The 19,839-nt window shown below is 31.8% G+C and overlaps 1 protein-coding gene across 2 annotated transcripts in view; it reads left to right on the forward strand.

The window, feature by feature from the left end:
• LOC125073929 (thyroid receptor-interacting protein 11-like) overlaps nt 1-7,806 on the forward strand; it is a 53,057-nt gene extending 45,251 nt beyond the window's left edge. For both annotated transcript variants that reach the window (XM_047685037.1, XM_047685038.1), the window contains 4 exons: nt 16-219; nt 4,089-4,233; nt 4,703-4,923; nt 5,647-7,806. In XM_047685037.1, coding sequence (XP_047540993.1) covers nt 16-219; nt 4,089-4,233; nt 4,703-4,923; nt 5,647-5,861 — 785 coding nt within the window. In that variant the 3' untranslated portion in view covers nt 5,862-7,806. The remainder of the gene's footprint in view (nt 1-15; nt 220-4,088; nt 4,234-4,702; nt 4,924-5,646) is intronic.
• Nucleotides 7,807-19,839: the final 12,033 nt, after the last annotated feature.

A 19,839-nucleotide genomic window follows, 5' to 3' on the forward strand; every position in this document is an offset into this window, starting at 1 on the left:
ACTGTAAAATTACAGACAAAGAGAGAGATATCCATTCCGCAACAGAAAAAGTGAGAAACAAAATGGAGGACATCAAACGTCACAATGAAATTCTACAGCAGGAAATAGCAAGGTTAAATGGCAAGCTAGAAGAATCAATAGCTGGCCTTCAAGCTGCGACTAGACTTGGTGATCAAGTTGAAACCAAGTCAGCACAGATAAACGATTTAAAGGATCAAGGTTAGTGTAGACACAGCTTATTAGTAACTATAGCATTTAATGTTCAACTTTGTTTTAAATAGTTTAGTAATTTTGTAAATAGACGATAAGTAGATTTTTGTATGTTTTTAGTATTTAATTTAATACTTAGTACAGATGTATAAAATTAACTCATCTACGCGATCAGGCAAAGCTAAATAAGTATCACCGCGACTCGCTGATATAGTTTGTAGATAGTCGCGTTGAATGCATTTCAAGATCGCTAACGCATTGCTTGATAGCGAATACGAATTCAACATTTAACTTTAAAATGTTATCGCTTTAAAATAATCATGGCTTTAATAATTTTCGTTGCGATGGTTGTCGCAAAGATTACAAGACTAAGTTTATCAAAAAAAAAGTCAAATGTATCGAGAAAGTGTTACGAAGTATATGCAGCGGATGGCTAAATATCAGCTGGTAATTCTGGGTTCATTAAACCCAGGCTATCAGCTGGTATGCAGTCAAATGCTGTACCGCTTCGGTAGAGTATGCGAGACACACACGTAAGTTTTATGTAACTGTATAGATCCGTGTGTAGTGTTTCATTGTGTAGTTGCTTTGAACGTGTGTCTTGAATTTTTTTTTACTGTTTGTGCAGAAGTTTTTAATTTTTTATTTTGAGTAAATATATCATTAAGTAAATTCATTACGATTTAAATCTTCTATTTATTGTCTTGGTTTAAAATAAATCTCAATAAGATCAGTATATTTAATCATTAATTAGACTTGTAGCCTAGAAATGGCTCACTGTTTCAATAAGGTTTGAATCCTATTCCACATCGCTGCTCCAATGCGAGTTAGTGCATATTAATTGAAAAAAATGGAAGATTATTTTTATAAGCTTCTCGGCAGATCAAGAATCAAGCTTGCGCCAACTCCGATCTAATCTCATTTGGTAACTGTGAGACTTTATGAGTGCGCGATTGGTCTGTCAAACTGACATTGACATCTGTCACTAGTCACTGACAGCTCGTGTTGCGTCCAACTCAGATTACCATATGGGGTTTGATCGACTTTGGTATCACGTCGTGACGTCTGTTTTTAAATCACAATTTTGTTTTTGCTTTCGATTATGTTGTGCTGTTTTATTATCGTATGTCGAAACTTTTTTAAACAATGTAACTATTTTCTTAATTTTAGATGTTTTTTTTTTGTTTAAAAAAGTTTGGATTTGATTTGCATCGATTGTTTATTTGCACTTGCTATTTTTGTAGCACTTCAATGTTGTCTTATGTTTTGTGTTTCGAAAATATATTTTTTTTTGGAAAATTATTGAATCAAACTGCAAGTTTTTTCTTGTAACTTATTCTAACTATAGAAGTAAAAAAATGTATATTTTCGAAATAGTACTGAAAAAAATACCCCAAATCCCGTAGAAGAGTATACAGAAGAAAAATAGCCACATTGTCTCTGAGTATTACTTCAGGTACTGGTGGAATATAAACAGAGAACAAAGAACACTTTCACGTGTGATTTTAACGTCGAATTCTATCGAAATGTCCACTCGATAAGCTATAGTACTTCAATTTTCTAAATCCAAATTATTTAATGCTGAAAATATGCCCAAAATTATGTTTTTCCTCTATTACTAGGAAATCTCGAAAAAAAGGAACAACAATCAATTCTACTAAAGGTAAAAGTAGTCACTTTTGCTTTTTTAAAAACTCACGTGCTCAAAGGTCGAAGGTTTGTTAAAGATTCCTTCGGCTATAACCCACAGTACAAGTTTTATGATTATTTGGTGCAGAAATTTGGAGTAAGGATAGTCTTCTAGATAGGAATTTGCAATAATCTTTAAAATGATATGACAAGAGTTAGGACCAAAATTTATTTCGAGATAATTTTGGCATTTTTCATATCGGGTCAGTGCCTTTAGTTCTCTACCCAGTGGCTGAATAATACTTTGAGGTCGTGTTGGTGCACGCATCGTGACTCCGACCTGCATCGTGAGAACGTAGACTAGAAAAAAAAGTCCTGCATATTTATTTATCCTGTACTGTATATCATTTTTTTCTTTATTTGTAGATAAATGATGGAATGATTTGAAGCTTAAGAAAAAGTTTGGATTTATTTGTTAAACTTTGTAGTATAAGATTTTAAATTAACATGTTTATTTTTATTACTAACAGTATTTAAAACGGGATATTTACCATGTTTTTTTTTTTTTGGTAAATATACGTTTTAAAATACTGTTAGTAACTTTGTAGTAGTTAATGTAATGGTACTTTGTACTTGTAACGATTTAATTTCAATACATGTGACATGAACGATCCATTTTTGCGTCAGATAATTTAAATATATAATATTAGGTTTTACACTTTAATAGAATCAGAGATAAAATCATTGTATGTGCACGAGACGTAAGGTTAAGGCTTGTAACGCCAAGTTTCCGACGCCGCAAAGTCAATAAATGTCTCTTGGGGCATGGCAAGGTATTTTTAACTTTGCCGATTGATAAATTCAAATAATTTATAAAAAATACATTAATAAGGTAGTATCACTTAATATAGTTTGTAAAATTACATTTTTAACTTTGCCGTTTTATAGATTCGAGTCAATTGTAAAAAATAAATTGGTAAAGAAGGCATATTATTCGATACAAGATTATATTGATGATAAAAAAGCGTGGAGTTAATGCTTGTTGACTTCCAGGCAGGAGACGTACATATAAAATTGCATTTAACTCACATGACTGTATTTTTAGACGTTGAAAAAGAGTAACTACTGAATTTCTTGCCGGTTCTTCTCGGTAGAATCTACATATCGAACCGGTGGTAGCTTTACTTTAAATAGTTTGTTATATGACGGCTGTGAATGAATGATTAACCTTTATAATATTTGTAAGATTATGACTGGAAGACTTGTATTGATTTAACAGAGTTCAAATAAAGAAAGGTTCTTTGTTTACCCGGTGTGGCTGCTCGATCATTTAAGAAAAACCGTTTAATATGCTTTCAGAGTAATATACTTATATTATGTAACGTGCGGTTGTAATGTCCTTTTTACATGACTTAGTTATTTATCCTATGTAAATATATTTTTTTAATCTGATGTATTTTTAGACTGAATCTCATTTGCTTGTAAAAATTCGAACCACTTTTAAAACAATTTACAAATTTCTACATGTAGCCTTTGTATGTATTTGGATTTTAATATATGTTCATATGTATCATATTAATTGCATATATTTTTCGTGTTTAGTTAGTTTGAATTACTTTTTTATTTTTAATCATTAGAATATTACGTTTAATAATTAGTGCTATGCTCTGTTTAATAATTAGTGTTTCTTGGTGGTAAGTTATCTGTGTTCTACTACTAAGTTATAATATTTGATGTGTTGGCAAGACTTTAATGATATATGTATAGTTTGAAGTATCATGCTATTGTCAGCAGTCAGACAAATGGCGTACTTGTAAATGTCGCCCATAGACTTTAGGCTATTGAATACTCTAGGAATAGGCATTGACAGTTCCGCAAACTAGAGTATCTAAGATGTTATGTACCCTGTGTTAATTAATACTGACTACCTCAACCGTTCAGAAACAGATTTCTGATAAAATAACTAATGCTTAGGTGATATCGAGGCAGACTGGCCTAAAGCCCTACCAATTATAATAATCTCTTACTTGTAAAGCTATTCTGTAAAACAAACTCAAAACTCATCACAGTACACGTTCGTGAAATGTCAAAGTGATATTAAACACGGATTATATTGGTTATAACATTTAAAAGATACACATTACCGTTAGTCAGTTTTCATAATTTCACGAGTGAGATGCGAAGATCCTTACAGAATAGCACAGCAGATCTTGTATAATTTGTATAATTGAAATGAATTTATCGTTCAGTCCGCACTCTCCAAGCATCGGTGACGGCGGCCGAGGAACGGTATTACAACGCGATATCGAACCAGCAGGACAAAGTCGATAAGAACTTAGTTAAGAACCTCGTTATCAACTACGTCCTAACAGCGGGGCAAAACAGTCTCAACAGGTATGTTTCTCTGAATTATTTTCGGTTACAAGACCTTTTATTTATATGTCGTAACCTTTTTAGGATACCTTTGTGAAATTCGAATATGTTAAATGTGTTTGATATGTATGAGATTACGATGTGAGTATTATTTGTTAAAATATGGCCTCAAGTTGAGGAGAATATCAGAAAATGAATGACTATGGGGATGACACGTAAAAGAGTATACTGGGTAGAGAAAGAGACCAAAAGATGGAAAAAAAAACAATGCACTATCCCCATTTTTTTAACTTATACAACTTAAAAGATTTACATAAAATATATAATGACAAAATTACTACGCAATCACTTTTATAAATTTGTAATTCCGTTTTTGAGCCCTAACACTGTTCAAATCAAGGAAGGCATTCGAATGATATTGGCGATTATGACAAATATTATATTGCTTAGTTTTCAAATACATTCCAAGCAACCCATGCTTTATTTTCAGAACACAAATTCTCCGAATTCTTTCAACGGTCTTAGACTTCAATCAGACGGAATGTGAAAAGTTGGGACTCGTCCGATCGGCCAACCAAGGAGACAGCTTGGCTGCTGAGTTTGTCAAGTTCCTGCAGAATGAGTCTAGACCGAGGGCGCAGCTGCCCGATATGATGGGTCTGCAAGGGGGGAGAGCGTCCGTGTCTAGTTCTAGGAAAAGTTCAACCATTGGTAAGCATTACTACCATTCATAATTAATTATTAATTTATATTTTACATAATGGCTGAAAGTCGTGTGTTATCATGTGTCTAAATTGGTACCATTATTATTAACACCCATATTATTGTTCTGACCTTCAGTCGTTGTTAGTATTAGAATTAGGATATTACAAGTAAATTACTTTTCATTTTTTTTTTAAATATTTTTGAACTTAGCTTTGTTTGTTTGTTTGTTTTGTAGGTGGTTCTATTTGTGGTGTTGCAAGAATTTATCAGACTACCGAAACACTTTCTTTTAAAGATTTGTTTAATTTAAAAACTTTTCCAACTCTACCGATGTTTTTTTTGTCTCAAGGAAATTTAAATATATATTTTTTTTTTATTGACACAATACTCGCCAATCAATAATCTCACCTTTCAACATTACAATTGCCAGTTATTATTAAAGTCTAACCAACAAGTTAAGTTAGTCGGCCGCAACAGTCCCACTGATATTAATATATAAAATTTATTACAATAGCAAGCCCCCGACATTCCATTAGATCATGTCTAGGTCACAGCCAAAAACAGTATCAGCCAAAGGAAGATTAAATGGGCTTCCAAGCGCGTAACTAAGATGTATGCACATCACCTAACAAGTGTGTGCGTGTTCTAGATAACATTTAATAATTAAATAACCTAAGGCGTCATAAACTTTGACCCTTAAGTCAAGAGAGCTCTCCTTATTTATTCCAGGTCCCAATCCAGTTTTCGAACTCGGTCATAGAAGGAATCCATCGACGGGTTCCAATAATTTGCTATTCCAAAACTTGGATTCAATGGATACAGCTTCACAGGCGTCTGTCGATTCTGAAGCGAGGGCCATTCCAGTGAACACACTGGACACGGGAATAAATCAGACCAGGAACAATGAGGGTGCAATACTGAAGCATGTTTTGAAGGATATGTGATATTTGTAATGTAATAACATTGATTGGTTTTGAATGTCCGACGCCATTATTTATTATATTCGAATTAAAGTGTTATATATGTTAATAAGATTTTTTTATAAATACAATCCGAATGTGTCATTTTTTATTTTACTCTCGATTTAAAAACGATGTTTAATCTGTGTTTATATTAATTCCACGTTAATATTATAATTTAGCTGATTCAAATCATAAGTTAATTGTTCGTAAACAATGCGTGCGTGTTTATCCGATACTTGTAGCAATAATTATCAATAAATATATTAAAAAAAAGTATTTAATCGAAGATATTAATAGCTTGAAGTTTATTTTTTCATCATTGAATTGTATACTATTAAGATTGTCGTTCATGACGTCATACATTATATTAAAATATAATTTAATATAAACGCTAGTAGTTTCATAAGCATTTAAATTAATAATTATTCAATATGAGAAACGAATCCGTGACTATATAATTAATATACAGAAAATAATAATAATTACCGGTATTTAAATATTACAGTCTCTTGTCAAAGTATCTTTCCAAGCAATGTTAGCAATCTAAGAGGTAACTCCAATCGTACGACCGATTTCAATATATTAATTTGCGTCATAATTATCGAATTAATATACTACTAATTATTTAATTAATATTTATTTATATTTCATATGTACGAAAAAAATATAAAATAAAAATAATTCAATTTGTGCTTGATGCAATTGGCAACTGTGTCCACATTCTGTCAAATGTGACATTTCTATTGCTTGATCTAAATTCGAATTAAGCAATTAATACACAATTAGGTTAAGAATTAACAAGGGAATTGCTACTACTATGCTTATCTTCAAAATTAATTTATTAATTAATTGACTTCTTTCTCTCGACTGAACCGATTCGTTCTGTGCCCTGTATGTCGGCTCAACTAAAAGCCATTAAAAAAATTGAGTTCAATGAATATATAATACTTAAGATTTTTTGCCCAGTTGCCACAAATAAAAGTCATACAAAAATTCAAAGGAGTATATCTGTAAAGTTTGCTAATATTTGCGTATCCTTTTTTATTTTTTTTATTTCTGCCTTCGTCATATTTTCCGTATAGTCATAAATTCGTTTCGCATTATACATTGTATAAATATATAGCATTTTATTTAAATTTTAAGTTATAGAATTAGTTACATCATTGATTAATATGAATTCTAATTTCAAATTATTTTTTTTGTTATAATATTAATTTTAACAACAGGAACATAGTATTTAATTTGTAATGTATGTATGTATGTTTTTAAATTTACAAAATATCTCATATATATTTCTGATTTTGTTTTTAACTTAGACAACAATAGTTTATTCTATTTTCTTTTCTCTCTACCTTTGCCTTTATTATCCATTTCAAATGAATCAAGTTGATAGAGACAGCACTATACACGAGAACGAGATAGCATACTTCAAAAGTAGAAACCTTGTGTATATAATATTTTATTGTAAAAATGTAAACATGTATATTAATTGGATGAAAAGTCAAATTTGTTTTGAATAATGAAGGGATCTCTTAACAATTTGATTATAAATAAATTAATTATTTTTAACGCGTGCGCTGTAGTACACAGATACGTATTTTTATATGTATATATATTTAAAGACGAATGGGCCATTTTATGTTTCCTTTAACCCCATACACTGATAGTGCAACAAGGAAAAAACACTTTCTAGTATTCTTATCTCTGTCACACATTTATTTTTATGTTCTATGATAAAATAATAAAAAATAAATGTTTTAAATATAAGAAAACTTTGCTCGTATAGCGCTGTCTCTGTCACACCCGTACTTTCATTAGAGTAGCTTGTATATTTGTAAATGACGTAGTTTCGTTTTAGTCGCTTGTTTATATAATGTTCAAATTATTGTGATTTATAATTTATATGAAAATAAAGTAATAAATGCTTTGAAATCGTTTTATTTAAATTTCGATTAACCACTAATTATTATATTAAAACTAAAACGTAAAAAGAAACAGATTCAAGTATATACTTAACGATATGGTTTATTGGAATATTCAGATTAAAAAATTTGTTGATAAAATTTTCAATTTATATTTTTATACTTCAATGATTTTTAAATTAAATTGAGTGTAGCTTTTAAAATGAGTATAAATCACTTTAATTGTTAAAAATACGGAAACTAATGAATAATTTTACTGATTTAGGACAAAATACTTACTCTTTATTGATATTTAAAGAATTAACAAGGGATATATTCAGTTAAATATAAAAACGATACCAAAATGTTTTTAATACATCAAATATTATTAACGGCCAATGTTGCCTATAGACGAATTTTGCTCATTTATTAGCGTTAGAAAATAATGTATCCCATGTAAATTTTCATCCCAAATTTCAATTCCTTTAAAGGTCAATTTTAAAGAACACTATGGCGACTGTTTTTTTACTCATAAATATAATTTCATCCATATGGAATATAAAATTCTGTCAAAATCAGAATTCCATATTTCTCAGAACAGAATAACCTTTATAGAGATGAAAAAGGCTTTCTTCGTGCTTTTCTACGAATCATGTGAAATTACTGTTAAGCCCACAGGTTTAGACAGCGCGTTACAGTGATAGGTGTGTCAGTCAGTCAGTTAAAAATATTACGTAGTAGATTAGAATTTGCACATCTCGTATATAAGCTTAATATAAATATCCACGATGTAAAAATGCCATCATGCCATATGTAATGCCATCTATCTGGCTTCAAATGAGAAAGGCAAAAAAGAAATAATTAATTGTTAATTCAGGTGATAAAAAATAGATGGCGTTTACATAATATGATAAAGCACGATTTGTTATTGAGTACGAGTTCATTAGATATTAATTCCCTAATATATTATAAGAAATAAACACGTTATATATAGTATTATTATAAATATTAAAATGTTAGTCTTGGTTAACGACTGCGCAAAAAACACTTAGGAAAAAAGCGATACTAAACAGACTAGAACGAACCAACAATGGCTTGACGTAAGAAATCCAATCGTATTTGGCTCTTTGATCCGTCACAACACACAAACACATTTATTTAAACTTAGTTTTTTTTTTTTCATTTAAAATAACAAACTGTAATTCTTCTGGCCAGAATAATTAGTTTACTACAAACTAGTTTTATCATGCCATATTTTCCTATAACTAGAAGTGCAATTTTATAACTTTTGTTACTTCTATTGGATGTTCTGAATAAGTTCTGAAAAAGGGGCAAGGTATCCGTTTCTATAGTAAAATTGCGCAGACATTTTTAACTTTGCCGTTTCATAAATTCAAATCATTTGTAAAAATACATTGGTAAAGAAGGCAAATTATTCGATACAAGATTATATAGATGATAAAAAAGCGTGGAGTTAATGCTTGTTGACTTCCAGGCAGGAGACATAACATACATATATAATTGTATTTAACTAACATAACTGTATTTTTAGATGTTGAAAAAGTGTAAGTACTAATATTCTTGCAGGTTCTTTTGGGTAGAATCTACATTCCGAACCGGTGGTAGCTTTTCATTGAATTCTACACTGTAACGTGACGATTCAAAAGTGATAAAAGCACTTTGTATCATAATCACTACAGCATAGTGCCACAGAGTAAAGGAACATGGGAAAATCGTGACTTTTTCGTTTTCTTGGCATTAAACTCAACAAGATACATATATCTAACATCCTATCGAGTTCAACAAAAAGTTTCCTCCGTCTCTTCTCAATTTCCGCTCACTTTGTTACTGCACGTTTTTGGTTCCCCCCCATGCAACGTACTATTCCGTGACGTTTCTTCCCAAGGGTGAGAATATCATTGATATGCAAAAGAAAGAGTGTGAGGGAAGGCACATAATCCTGGGGGACCCTAGCAATCACTATATGGAAATTTGAACACTAAGAACCGAAGGGTATGTTTGTGTAGGAAACTGGCAATCCAGATACAGAGCTGAGCTGGCAAACCGCGGCACCTTGGAGAGAAGACTTCTATGTCAGAGTCTGTCAAAAGCGTTGGAGATATCGACGCTGATAGCCAACGATTCAATATGCTTATCGATAGCTTCACCCCAAAGGTGTTACATACGTAAGAAGGTGACCTGTTGACTGTTTTAGTCGAAGCCCGTACCGAAGATTATTATTTAGACAGTTGTCTTCTAAGTAATGGATCAGCTGGTTGTTTAAGATCCGTTGCATCACCTTACAGATTACTGAAGTGATAGCTATTGGTCGATAATTTTCCGGGTCAAACCGATTCCCTTTTTTGGAAATCTCTCAGCTTTTCTCCAATCCTCCGTCACATATCCTGTGGAACAGCTAGAACAGGCGCGTCAACACTGGTGACAGTTTCGCTGCACATTTAATCAGTACTATAGCTGATATTCAGGACCGCTAGCTTTCTTTTCGTCAAGTGATTGCAGCTCTGCACGCACATCACGCTGCCTGATTTTAGTGTTAATGGTATTGTGAGGTCACACGAAGGTATTGGTGGCACTTGTCGATCCGATTCTGCGTTATTTTAATTATTTTATACAATTAATTTTTAAATTAAAATTATATAAGAGTGTTTTAGAATGTCTTATTATTTTGTAATAATATTTCTGTTTTACAGATTTAAAATAAGCGGAAATCTGTTTATTGCACCCTCTAATTTATTTTTGTTTAGTTAATGGACCGCCAGTAATTATTATTGTACATAAATAAAATTTACAGACTAGACAAAAGTGAGGACTAAGATTTATTATTAGTAAACTTAACAATAAAGCCATTTTGAGTCAACGTTTCGAATCTACCACCGCTTCGAAATGCAACCTGCAGCGAGAAGAAACGGCAAAAAACTTGCATAGAATAAATATAAAACTTGCATAGAAAATTTGCACAGAATATTTTTAAATAACCAGGTTTATCTGCCGATAAAAGGCATCAAATAATAAAACCATTTTCATAAAAAATCACATAAAAAAATCACGTTCAAGCCCATAGATATGCGATAATACGTCTTATGGTGGTGATTTTCTGGATCTTGGCGATTTCCTGAATTTCCTACACCAACGAGCACGTGATAAACATGAAAACTCCCTATCCTTGTCTGGATTTGAACCTACATTCTTCGGATATTAGTCACTGGACCCTCATGACAATGATCTATAATGGCAAAATCGCAAAGATAAATCATGATAACTTTTTCGCTTTCTTCAGACTCTTAAATTGATTCCTATGAATACAACTAAACGCAACAGATCAATATCCTCATAGTTTTTAAAAGCTAGTGCACTTATATTCACAAATGACATAATAATTACATCATAGTTCCCAAGGTTTCCACTACAAACCAAAAAAAAAGTTAAGAAATGTTGGACCATTTACATTAAAACCCATTACATTAAAATATTAATCGTTTCTTAACATTGTCATTAACATTACAGCGATAATGTCCTTCGAGAGTCAATTCTCACTTATCTTCCGGTAATCCATTTGTCTGTCTGTCTGCCTACCTCTATGAAATAAAGAAATTGTATAAATATATGGTTTTAGGTATTTTATAAGTTGTAAAGTAAATAATTTTGTAATTGTTATATTAAAGTTTTTAAAACTATTGCAAAATACTTTCAATTTGTATATTTATTAATTAATATTTATCGATAACAACGTATCCAACAGCGTTTAATTAAATTATTGACTAAAGACAATATAAGGGTAGGTTTTCACTAATATATTTTTTTCAAAATATTCATTATATATTGCAAAAGAAACAGCATATCGTTACTTTATGCCGTAAATAAATTGGTATATTCGGTTCGCTAGTTAAATTAGAGCTGCAATATTCAGCTAAACATTCTTCAATGATACATAATCATCGTTAATGCATATACTCTGAATAATAAATCAAATCAAACATACTTTATTCAAGTAGACTCTTAAGAACACTGTTGAATCATTATAAAAGTTACCACCTTTTTCACCTATTCAATACACACAAAAAAAAAACATAAATTTTAATATAAAATAATCAAGTATTATACATTTAATTACTATACACGCAGACACTTTCAGTCGCTTTTTATATATTTGTACTCTTTATTTTGCTGCCTGGTGGTACGGAACCCTAAGTGCGCGAGACCGAATCGCATTTGCCCGGTTTTTGGTTAATTTTAATAATTCGACATTGTCTGTAGTCAAAGGTCAATAAGAATATACGTGATTATATATTAGGTATGTACGCATGAAATTAACATATCTTCTGTAATAGGTGTCCATATGTATAATCACAGACACGAGAAACACTACCATTGACTACCATTTACGCCGATGGCAGGATGGGCTAGGCGTGCCGGTGACCCTAAATATAAAAATAAAAGAAAACATGAAAAATGTACCAATGTTAAAGTATTGATTTATATATATATATGCTAAGTAAATATATAAAAATAAATACGTACTAAACATGGTAAAATTTTACACGTATAAATCGCTTGTATTGTGACCTAAATATATATATTTTGACGCAATAATACACTAATAGTCCAATTTCCCGAATTACTAAAAACATTCGATAGATAATAATCCCTTCATCGCCAATTTACATCGAAAATTGAACGCACTTCGCCATAATTAAAAAAGCGAAATATTCCACCCCTCGTGATTAACGCCGCCACCCCACCGCCCACTTTCTTCGTACAATGGTCAGTAGTGGAACAGCCTTCTTACACACCATGTCGCCTTAGAAACTAAGTGCAAAACAAAAATAAACAAATTTTATATTTAAAAATCGATTTTTTTAATATGGCGATTATTTAAAATACAAGTGAAAATTAAATTATATTTTTGTCAATTATTATCCATAATGGATGAATCCTACACGTGTTTCATTAAATTGAATTATTATAATAATAAGTAATTAAATTGACGTAATATGTGTTAAATGTTTTTAAAGATGGCTTCCGTAACGTATTTTCGCGCCAAAAAAACAATAATGGCGTTTATACCAATCGGTTTTCATGTCTTCAAAATCAAATTGAAATGACGACACGGTAAAGAGGTTTTATATGAATATATAGCGAAAATGTGAACTTTTTTAATGTACTGTGAACGTAAACTGTGTGTTTGTGTATATTTGTGTTGTGTCAGTGATTTTGCCCTGGGAGACTAGTTTGATTCTGTAAGTATAGCTTATTCTCAAAGCAACCTAAAATAAAAAATAAAAATTACACATTAAAAAGATGTCATCACAATGCCTTTTATAAATAATTTTTTACAATCTTCTTTGAAACCTTTAAAAAAACATAACCTTTAAAGTAAAGGTTATATTAGGTTAGAATAAATTAAAAATATAAGCATATAATAATTACTTATCAGCACCGTCAAGGTGGATTTCAAACGCGAAATAAAAATTACAATAATATTCGTTTTACAATCGTAAAAGTATTTGAACATGCACCGAGTTTGTTTTATAAGATTTTTATAATGCAAATATACATATTTATCTCTTATAAGAAATCAGAGGGCGTTTGTAAATTATGAGGGTCATTTTTACAAAAAAAATGTTTGATCTCCAAAGGTGTTAGTTTCAGTTAAATTAAATCTGTAAGAGTATTTGTTTTGATTTAATAGGTCTACAGTTAGGTCTACAGTTACAGCTATTCTGTTATGAACTCGAAACTCACCGCTAAACACGATCGAGATTAGTCTGAAACTGTCAACTATATTTAAAGGACGCAATCAGGATAATGTATTACCTTGAGTTCGTTTTCAACATTTCACGATTAAGACGAAATGTGTTCTTACAGAATAACTGAGCTAGTTCACGCGAATGAAGTCGTAATATTTATATATATAAATATGTATTAATAGCCTGAAAAGGATATATAAATAGATAATAAATATGTTAAACAGTTTCGCTCCTAAACCCTTCAGATATTTTCGTACCAACATTATTGTTGGTACGAAAATATCTGAAGGGTTTAGGTTCTGGTGTTCTCTAGTTAAGCGTAAAGGTTATCCTTTACGCTTAACAAGAGAAAATAAAATTTCCAAGATCTTTGAAAATAGTAATAACAGTAGTATAAAGCTTAAGAAATAATTAAATAGTATTATTTCTGTAATTATTACGCTATAATTGATTTGTTTATGTTGAAAATATTCAAATTGGATTGTCTGGAATACATGCCTTATTAGCCCCAAGTCCCCTTATTTCATAAAACATTTCATTTACATGGCTACGTACAAAAAAATATATTAACATATTCAAATATGACGTTCAAATTAAAAAATATATTTTTAATTATAACATTAAATATTATAATTTTTAAGATAAAAATGAATATTAATATTTATTCTCAACAACAGCCCAGAGCTTGAAACTTTGAATTATTGACATTCCAATCTTTCGAGATACCCCATAAAAAATCACTTGGTAATGCGCTTGCACTGTTATCAGTCAAGATATTTTTATGTAGGCAGGCGGACGAGCTAATGGGCTTTACTTGGTGGTAGGGCTTAGTGCCGTCTGGGTAGGTACCACCAACTCATCAGAAAGTCCACTGCCAAACAGCAGTACACAGTATTGTTGTGTTCCGGTTTGAAAGGTGAGTGAACCAATGTAACTACAGACACAAGGGTCATTGTGATATCTTACATCTTAGTTCCCAGTTTGGTGGCGCATTGTCGATGTAAGGAATGGTTAATATTTCTTACAGCGCTATTTTTATGGGCGATGGTGATCACTTACCATAAGGTAGCTATTTGCTCGTCCGCCCATCGATATCATAAAAAAAAGAAACAAAAAATATGGGTCACACAATATCAAATGTTTACCAAGGCCCATAGACATAGGCTTTGTAAGAAATATTATCCATTCCTTACAAATCTAATACTGGTGGAGGATTGGGACCAATAAGATATTATCTCCCACGTGTCTGCAGTTACACTGGCTCACTCATTCTTCAAACCAGAACGCAACAATACTAAATATTGCTGCTTGATAGTAGAAGTTAGAAATAGTTTGATGAATTGATGGTAGATACCCAGCCGGAATTGCCCAGTAAAGCCCTATCACAGATTCCATTGTCGTATTTGTCTCATCGGCTAATGAGAGTATTCTCTTGTTTATGCATACTCTGGTGCGGTGTACGCTTAATTTATAAAGGCCACGGCTGAAACGTCCAAAAAGACTCGTCATATCACTGACTCAGAAAAACCATCCTCTAACAGTCTTTATAAATTTCACCATAAATCATAACTTCAGTAATGAAGGCTTATATTATACGAACTTAATAACGTCACTTGATTCATAACACGTCACGTGACTCATGATTTCTCGATTTATTGTGAATCAGTGCTACCGTTAAACGTAATGACTTGTTGGACGTTAGTTCTGCTAAAGAGTTTCCGGTTCGAAGCTTTATCGTATGACACACGTAGATATATGTCATGAGAATTTGTTTATGTAATGAAGTGGGACAGATATTATAAATGGACTGACAATATTCGCTTTTTGATGTAGAATATCTTGTAATATAATTTTTCTGGCATTTATTCTATCTTGTTAGGTCTTTCTGACGTGTCCTAATACTTGATTCACTCATTTCTTAACGCAAAATCAAAATACAATACAATTCAATATAAAGAATTTCATTGTTCCATTTTCTAGCCTCATAAACCATGGAATGCCTTTGGTTCTGCACCTGATCTACCATGGGTCCTTTATCAGTATAAAGGACCAATGGTAGATCAGACGCAGGATGTCAGTACTTACATGATTGGTTAGTCTTAAAAATTTGAAATTGCGCTAGAAAAATATTATTTTTACTATTGATATGCCCCTAAACTATTTCGGCTACGGTACCCATTTTAAGACAATGTCAATCTGCTCCGATGGTACTGCACTTAAAGTGTGTGCGCAAAAACGAAGTCGAATATAGATTTTATGTTTCAACTGTTAACCTCTTTTTAATATATTATAAGACCTGACACCTAAAAGATAATAATTAAAACAAGAACCGAGCAATATCATTGTCAAAGTGAATCTGGATAGTGCATAAATTGGTTATATATTTTTATGTTAGTATGTACCATCAAACACAGCTTTTTCTTAACACATCGTTTTCGATCTCGTTCTTAACACAATACATCTTATCGAGACGCGTCTAATGATTCAAATCTATTTTTAATAAGCTTGTAAAATATCACTTTTTGTCACAAATAACTTATTACCAATTTTTTTTTGTCCTTTTTTTTCTTTCTTGTTATGTTGGAGGACACATTCTATTTTATATTTATTTAGGTTTAGGTTTAAAGAATTTATTTCTCATAAAAACATAAAATTCACTTACAATGAGATACAATCAATATTCTATAATAGTATGTGACATTATTTATACCTCTTGAACGCTTAATATAATCATTTATAAGCAACGCTTCATTACAACTTTGATTAAATTGTATATACGTATTCTTTTCATTTTGATTTAAAAACATTCATGCTGTCCGCACCTTTAATATGATTATTATAAAATAATATGATATTAGTTTTAATTAGAGATTAATATTATTTTATTTACAATAACAGCAGCGCCTGTCCTATATCCTATGAGTTGTGTTTGCCTGGAAGAGATCGCTATGTAGCGATAAGTTCACCAAAATTGTATGCTGCTTCTATTCAGGCTGTATCCATGTTTTGTTTTTTTTTTCTCTTTGTGGTGTACAATATACTACAAAAGTTAAGTAAAGTAAAAAATCTTTTAAAAATATAATCTTCTGCTACAATATTTCTCATACTCAGCAACACGTCTTATTGCCTTATGACACAGGTAACACCTGATATATTATATACAGAAAGCCTCTCCGCAACGTGCTCCACCTTCCGGTATAGGTTTTATTCATATTGGTTAAGTAGTTTTTTAGTAGTTTTATTACTTCATGAATCCATATTAATTACAATAACTTTCAGTCAATTGGAAAATACACCATAAGTACTCACTAGAGTGAGTAGTATCTTTTAGAACATTACGTTATTGTCTTCACAATAATTTCGCTGTACACAATCAATTTATCGTACTAAAGTGGCAACAGTAATATGTGATGATTAATGATACGCCGGAGCGTCTAATACAGTTGAGTGCATTTAATTTCACAGCTATGAACATTACTTGTTATACAAGACGTTCTAAGTGGTTTTGTCTGCATTATTAATACCTACATATATTTAGCACTGCGGCTTATAAAAATATATTTATCATTACTTTAAATAGACTTAAATTATGTATATATTACTGTAAAAGGTCGAACTAAGGTAAATCTTAAGATTTTCTAGTAAAACCTAAGATTTACCGACATGAGTTGGTAAATGTAAGTATTTATTGTAAAGGGACGACTTTTTCGGACTTTTACCATTCCAACCTAACTTAACATGTAAATCCTAAGATTTACCAAGTGAATAATGGTAAAAGTTCGAATCTCAAATGGAAATTAATGGACATTTACCATTCATAATCGGTAAATCTTAGGTTTTACTGGAAAATCTTAAGATTTACCGTTGTTTGAATTTTAACAGTAACATATATACCATTAAAATGTTAGAAGTAGAACTTTTTTGTATTATATTGTATTCATTCAAAGTGGGTACCATCCATTTCTCATACATTCTACCACCAAGCAAGAATACTCAGTAATGTTGTGTTCCGCTGTGAAAAGTAACTGAGCCAGTGTAACAGGCACAGGGGACATAACATCTTAGTTTCCAAAGTTGGCGGTGCGTTGACGATGTAGAGATATTGTACAATATCTTACGGTGGTTCAACTATCAAAGGCATAAAAAAGAGGACATAACAAAAGAGAATTAGTTATTGTCAATCATTTCAACGTGATAAATAAATAGCCAGCGGGCAGCTCATATAACAAGAAATAATAAAGTACAGTAGAAAATTATGTTCGTATAACAGATTAAAGATTTGGTAAACGGTCGTTGAACTCGCTTTAACCACTAACCGCTGATAATATGAAATTACGAGTACATTAAATGAAGCCAAAACTTGGCGTTATAGGATGTCCTTCGTATACACAATTATTTTATTTGCGTTCAAATCAATTGTTAAGTTCATGTCTTCTAAAATCTTTGCAATATCCGTCATCTATTCGAATCGACTAGTCAAAGAATCGATTTTCTTAAAACATTAAACAATAACATTAATGGCTCATACTGTGTGCGCATGTATACAAAATAAAATATATGACGGCACAGCGGAAATCGGCTCGAAAAATTAATTTCTATAATTTGTTAAATGTCAAAAGGTTGGCACTCTGACGTAATGTAAAACCCTGGAGAGGCGGCCATTTTGACAGCTAGGGGAGGCTATTCAATAATGAAAGAGCGCGCACGCATCTATCCGGACGTCACAGTTAAATCGGAAATTATTTCATCAATCTTTTGTAATTGTAATAGTCTTAAACTTAATTATTATAGCATATTAATTATAAAGTGCTAATATTTTATTGGAATACCCTCCACTCGCCCGATAATTAACGATCCGTACCTCTACGTGTTTGTCAATAAGGGGGGCCTTATTGAAAAACACGTAGAGAGCCTTAGCTACCTGTTAGAGGCTTACCTCTATATATATATATTGAAATTTTATTAAACGTTATTTTACACCGAAGTAATCTAATTCTAATTAGATGTCGTCAACTAATACTTTGAAACTAGTTTATTAAAACTATGTCCATTAAGTTCGAACTTAGCCAATTATAGTTTATGTATCAAGTTAAACTAAATGTATATTAATATATTATACACAATAGTTATATTTTACTTTTAATGAAAGACGGTAATGGCGCCAGAACACGAAATTGGAAAACGTCAGGGATCCTATGAACCCTTGGTTTATCGATCACATTCGCGGACTCCGTCTTTTATCATATTCTTGATGATAGAGCCGAGATGGCCCAGTGGTTAGAACGCGTGCATCTTAACCGATGATTTCGGGTTCAATCCCAGGCAAGCACCACTGAATTTTCATGAGCTTAATTTGTGTTTATAAGTCATCTCGTGCTCGGCGGTGAAGGAAAACATCGTGAGGAAACCTGCATGTGTCTAATTTTAACGAAATTCTGCACCAACCCGAATTGGAGCAGCGTGGTGGAATATACTCCAAGCCTTCTCCTCAAAGAGATAGGAGGCCTTAGCCCAGCCCAGTAGGAACTTTACAGGCTGCTTATGTATGTATGTATGTATGTGTGTATGTGTGTGTGTGTATGTATGTATGACGATTACTTGATTTATTAGATGATAAGCGTCCTATGTGTAGGAGGACTGAAGTGGTTTTAAAATGTATTTATGTACAAATTTATCTCAGATAGGCAAATGAGCAAATGAGCTCCAGGTGGTCAAGGGTGTCACTTTTTACACTATTCATAATGTATAGAGAAAAATCAAAAGAAAAAAATACTTTTTTGTGTTTACTTTCCCCAGCAATGGTCCGCACGCATGCAGCAAAGCTCGCCTCTGAGTGAAAAATAGTTATTTTTATCTCTACGCATTAGATCTTCGTTACAACGCGAGGCCATTCCAGTTGACGTCCTCGTCCGTCTAATTTACAACCGCCCTCAGCCCATTGCATGGAAGGTCGAGATAGGAAAATGTCTCAAGTGAATAGATTCGGACCTCTACCAATCTCGCTCAGAGGGCCTCATGAAGGAGTTCTTGGTCCATTAACTAAAATGAAGTCATAGTTGTAAACAATTACTTTCGAAAATAGTGAAAACATCGTCGAATTGAATAATAGTCACACTAGAATTATTCCATTGTAGTTAATTGTATAAAATTAGTTGAGCGATAAAGTGGTCGATGCGGGGTACATTGACCACTTCAACAGTGTTTAACAATTCTCGATAATAGGTGTTGTATACGAGCGGAATTTTCTCATGATCAAATGTACTATTATTTACGTAAGAATTGTTTACATTC

This window comes from Vanessa atalanta, chromosome 26 (genome assembly GCF_905147765.1).
Source record: "Vanessa atalanta chromosome 26, ilVanAtal1.2, whole genome shotgun sequence".
Classification (NCBI taxonomy): Eukaryota; Metazoa; Arthropoda; class Insecta; order Lepidoptera; family Nymphalidae; genus Vanessa; species Vanessa atalanta.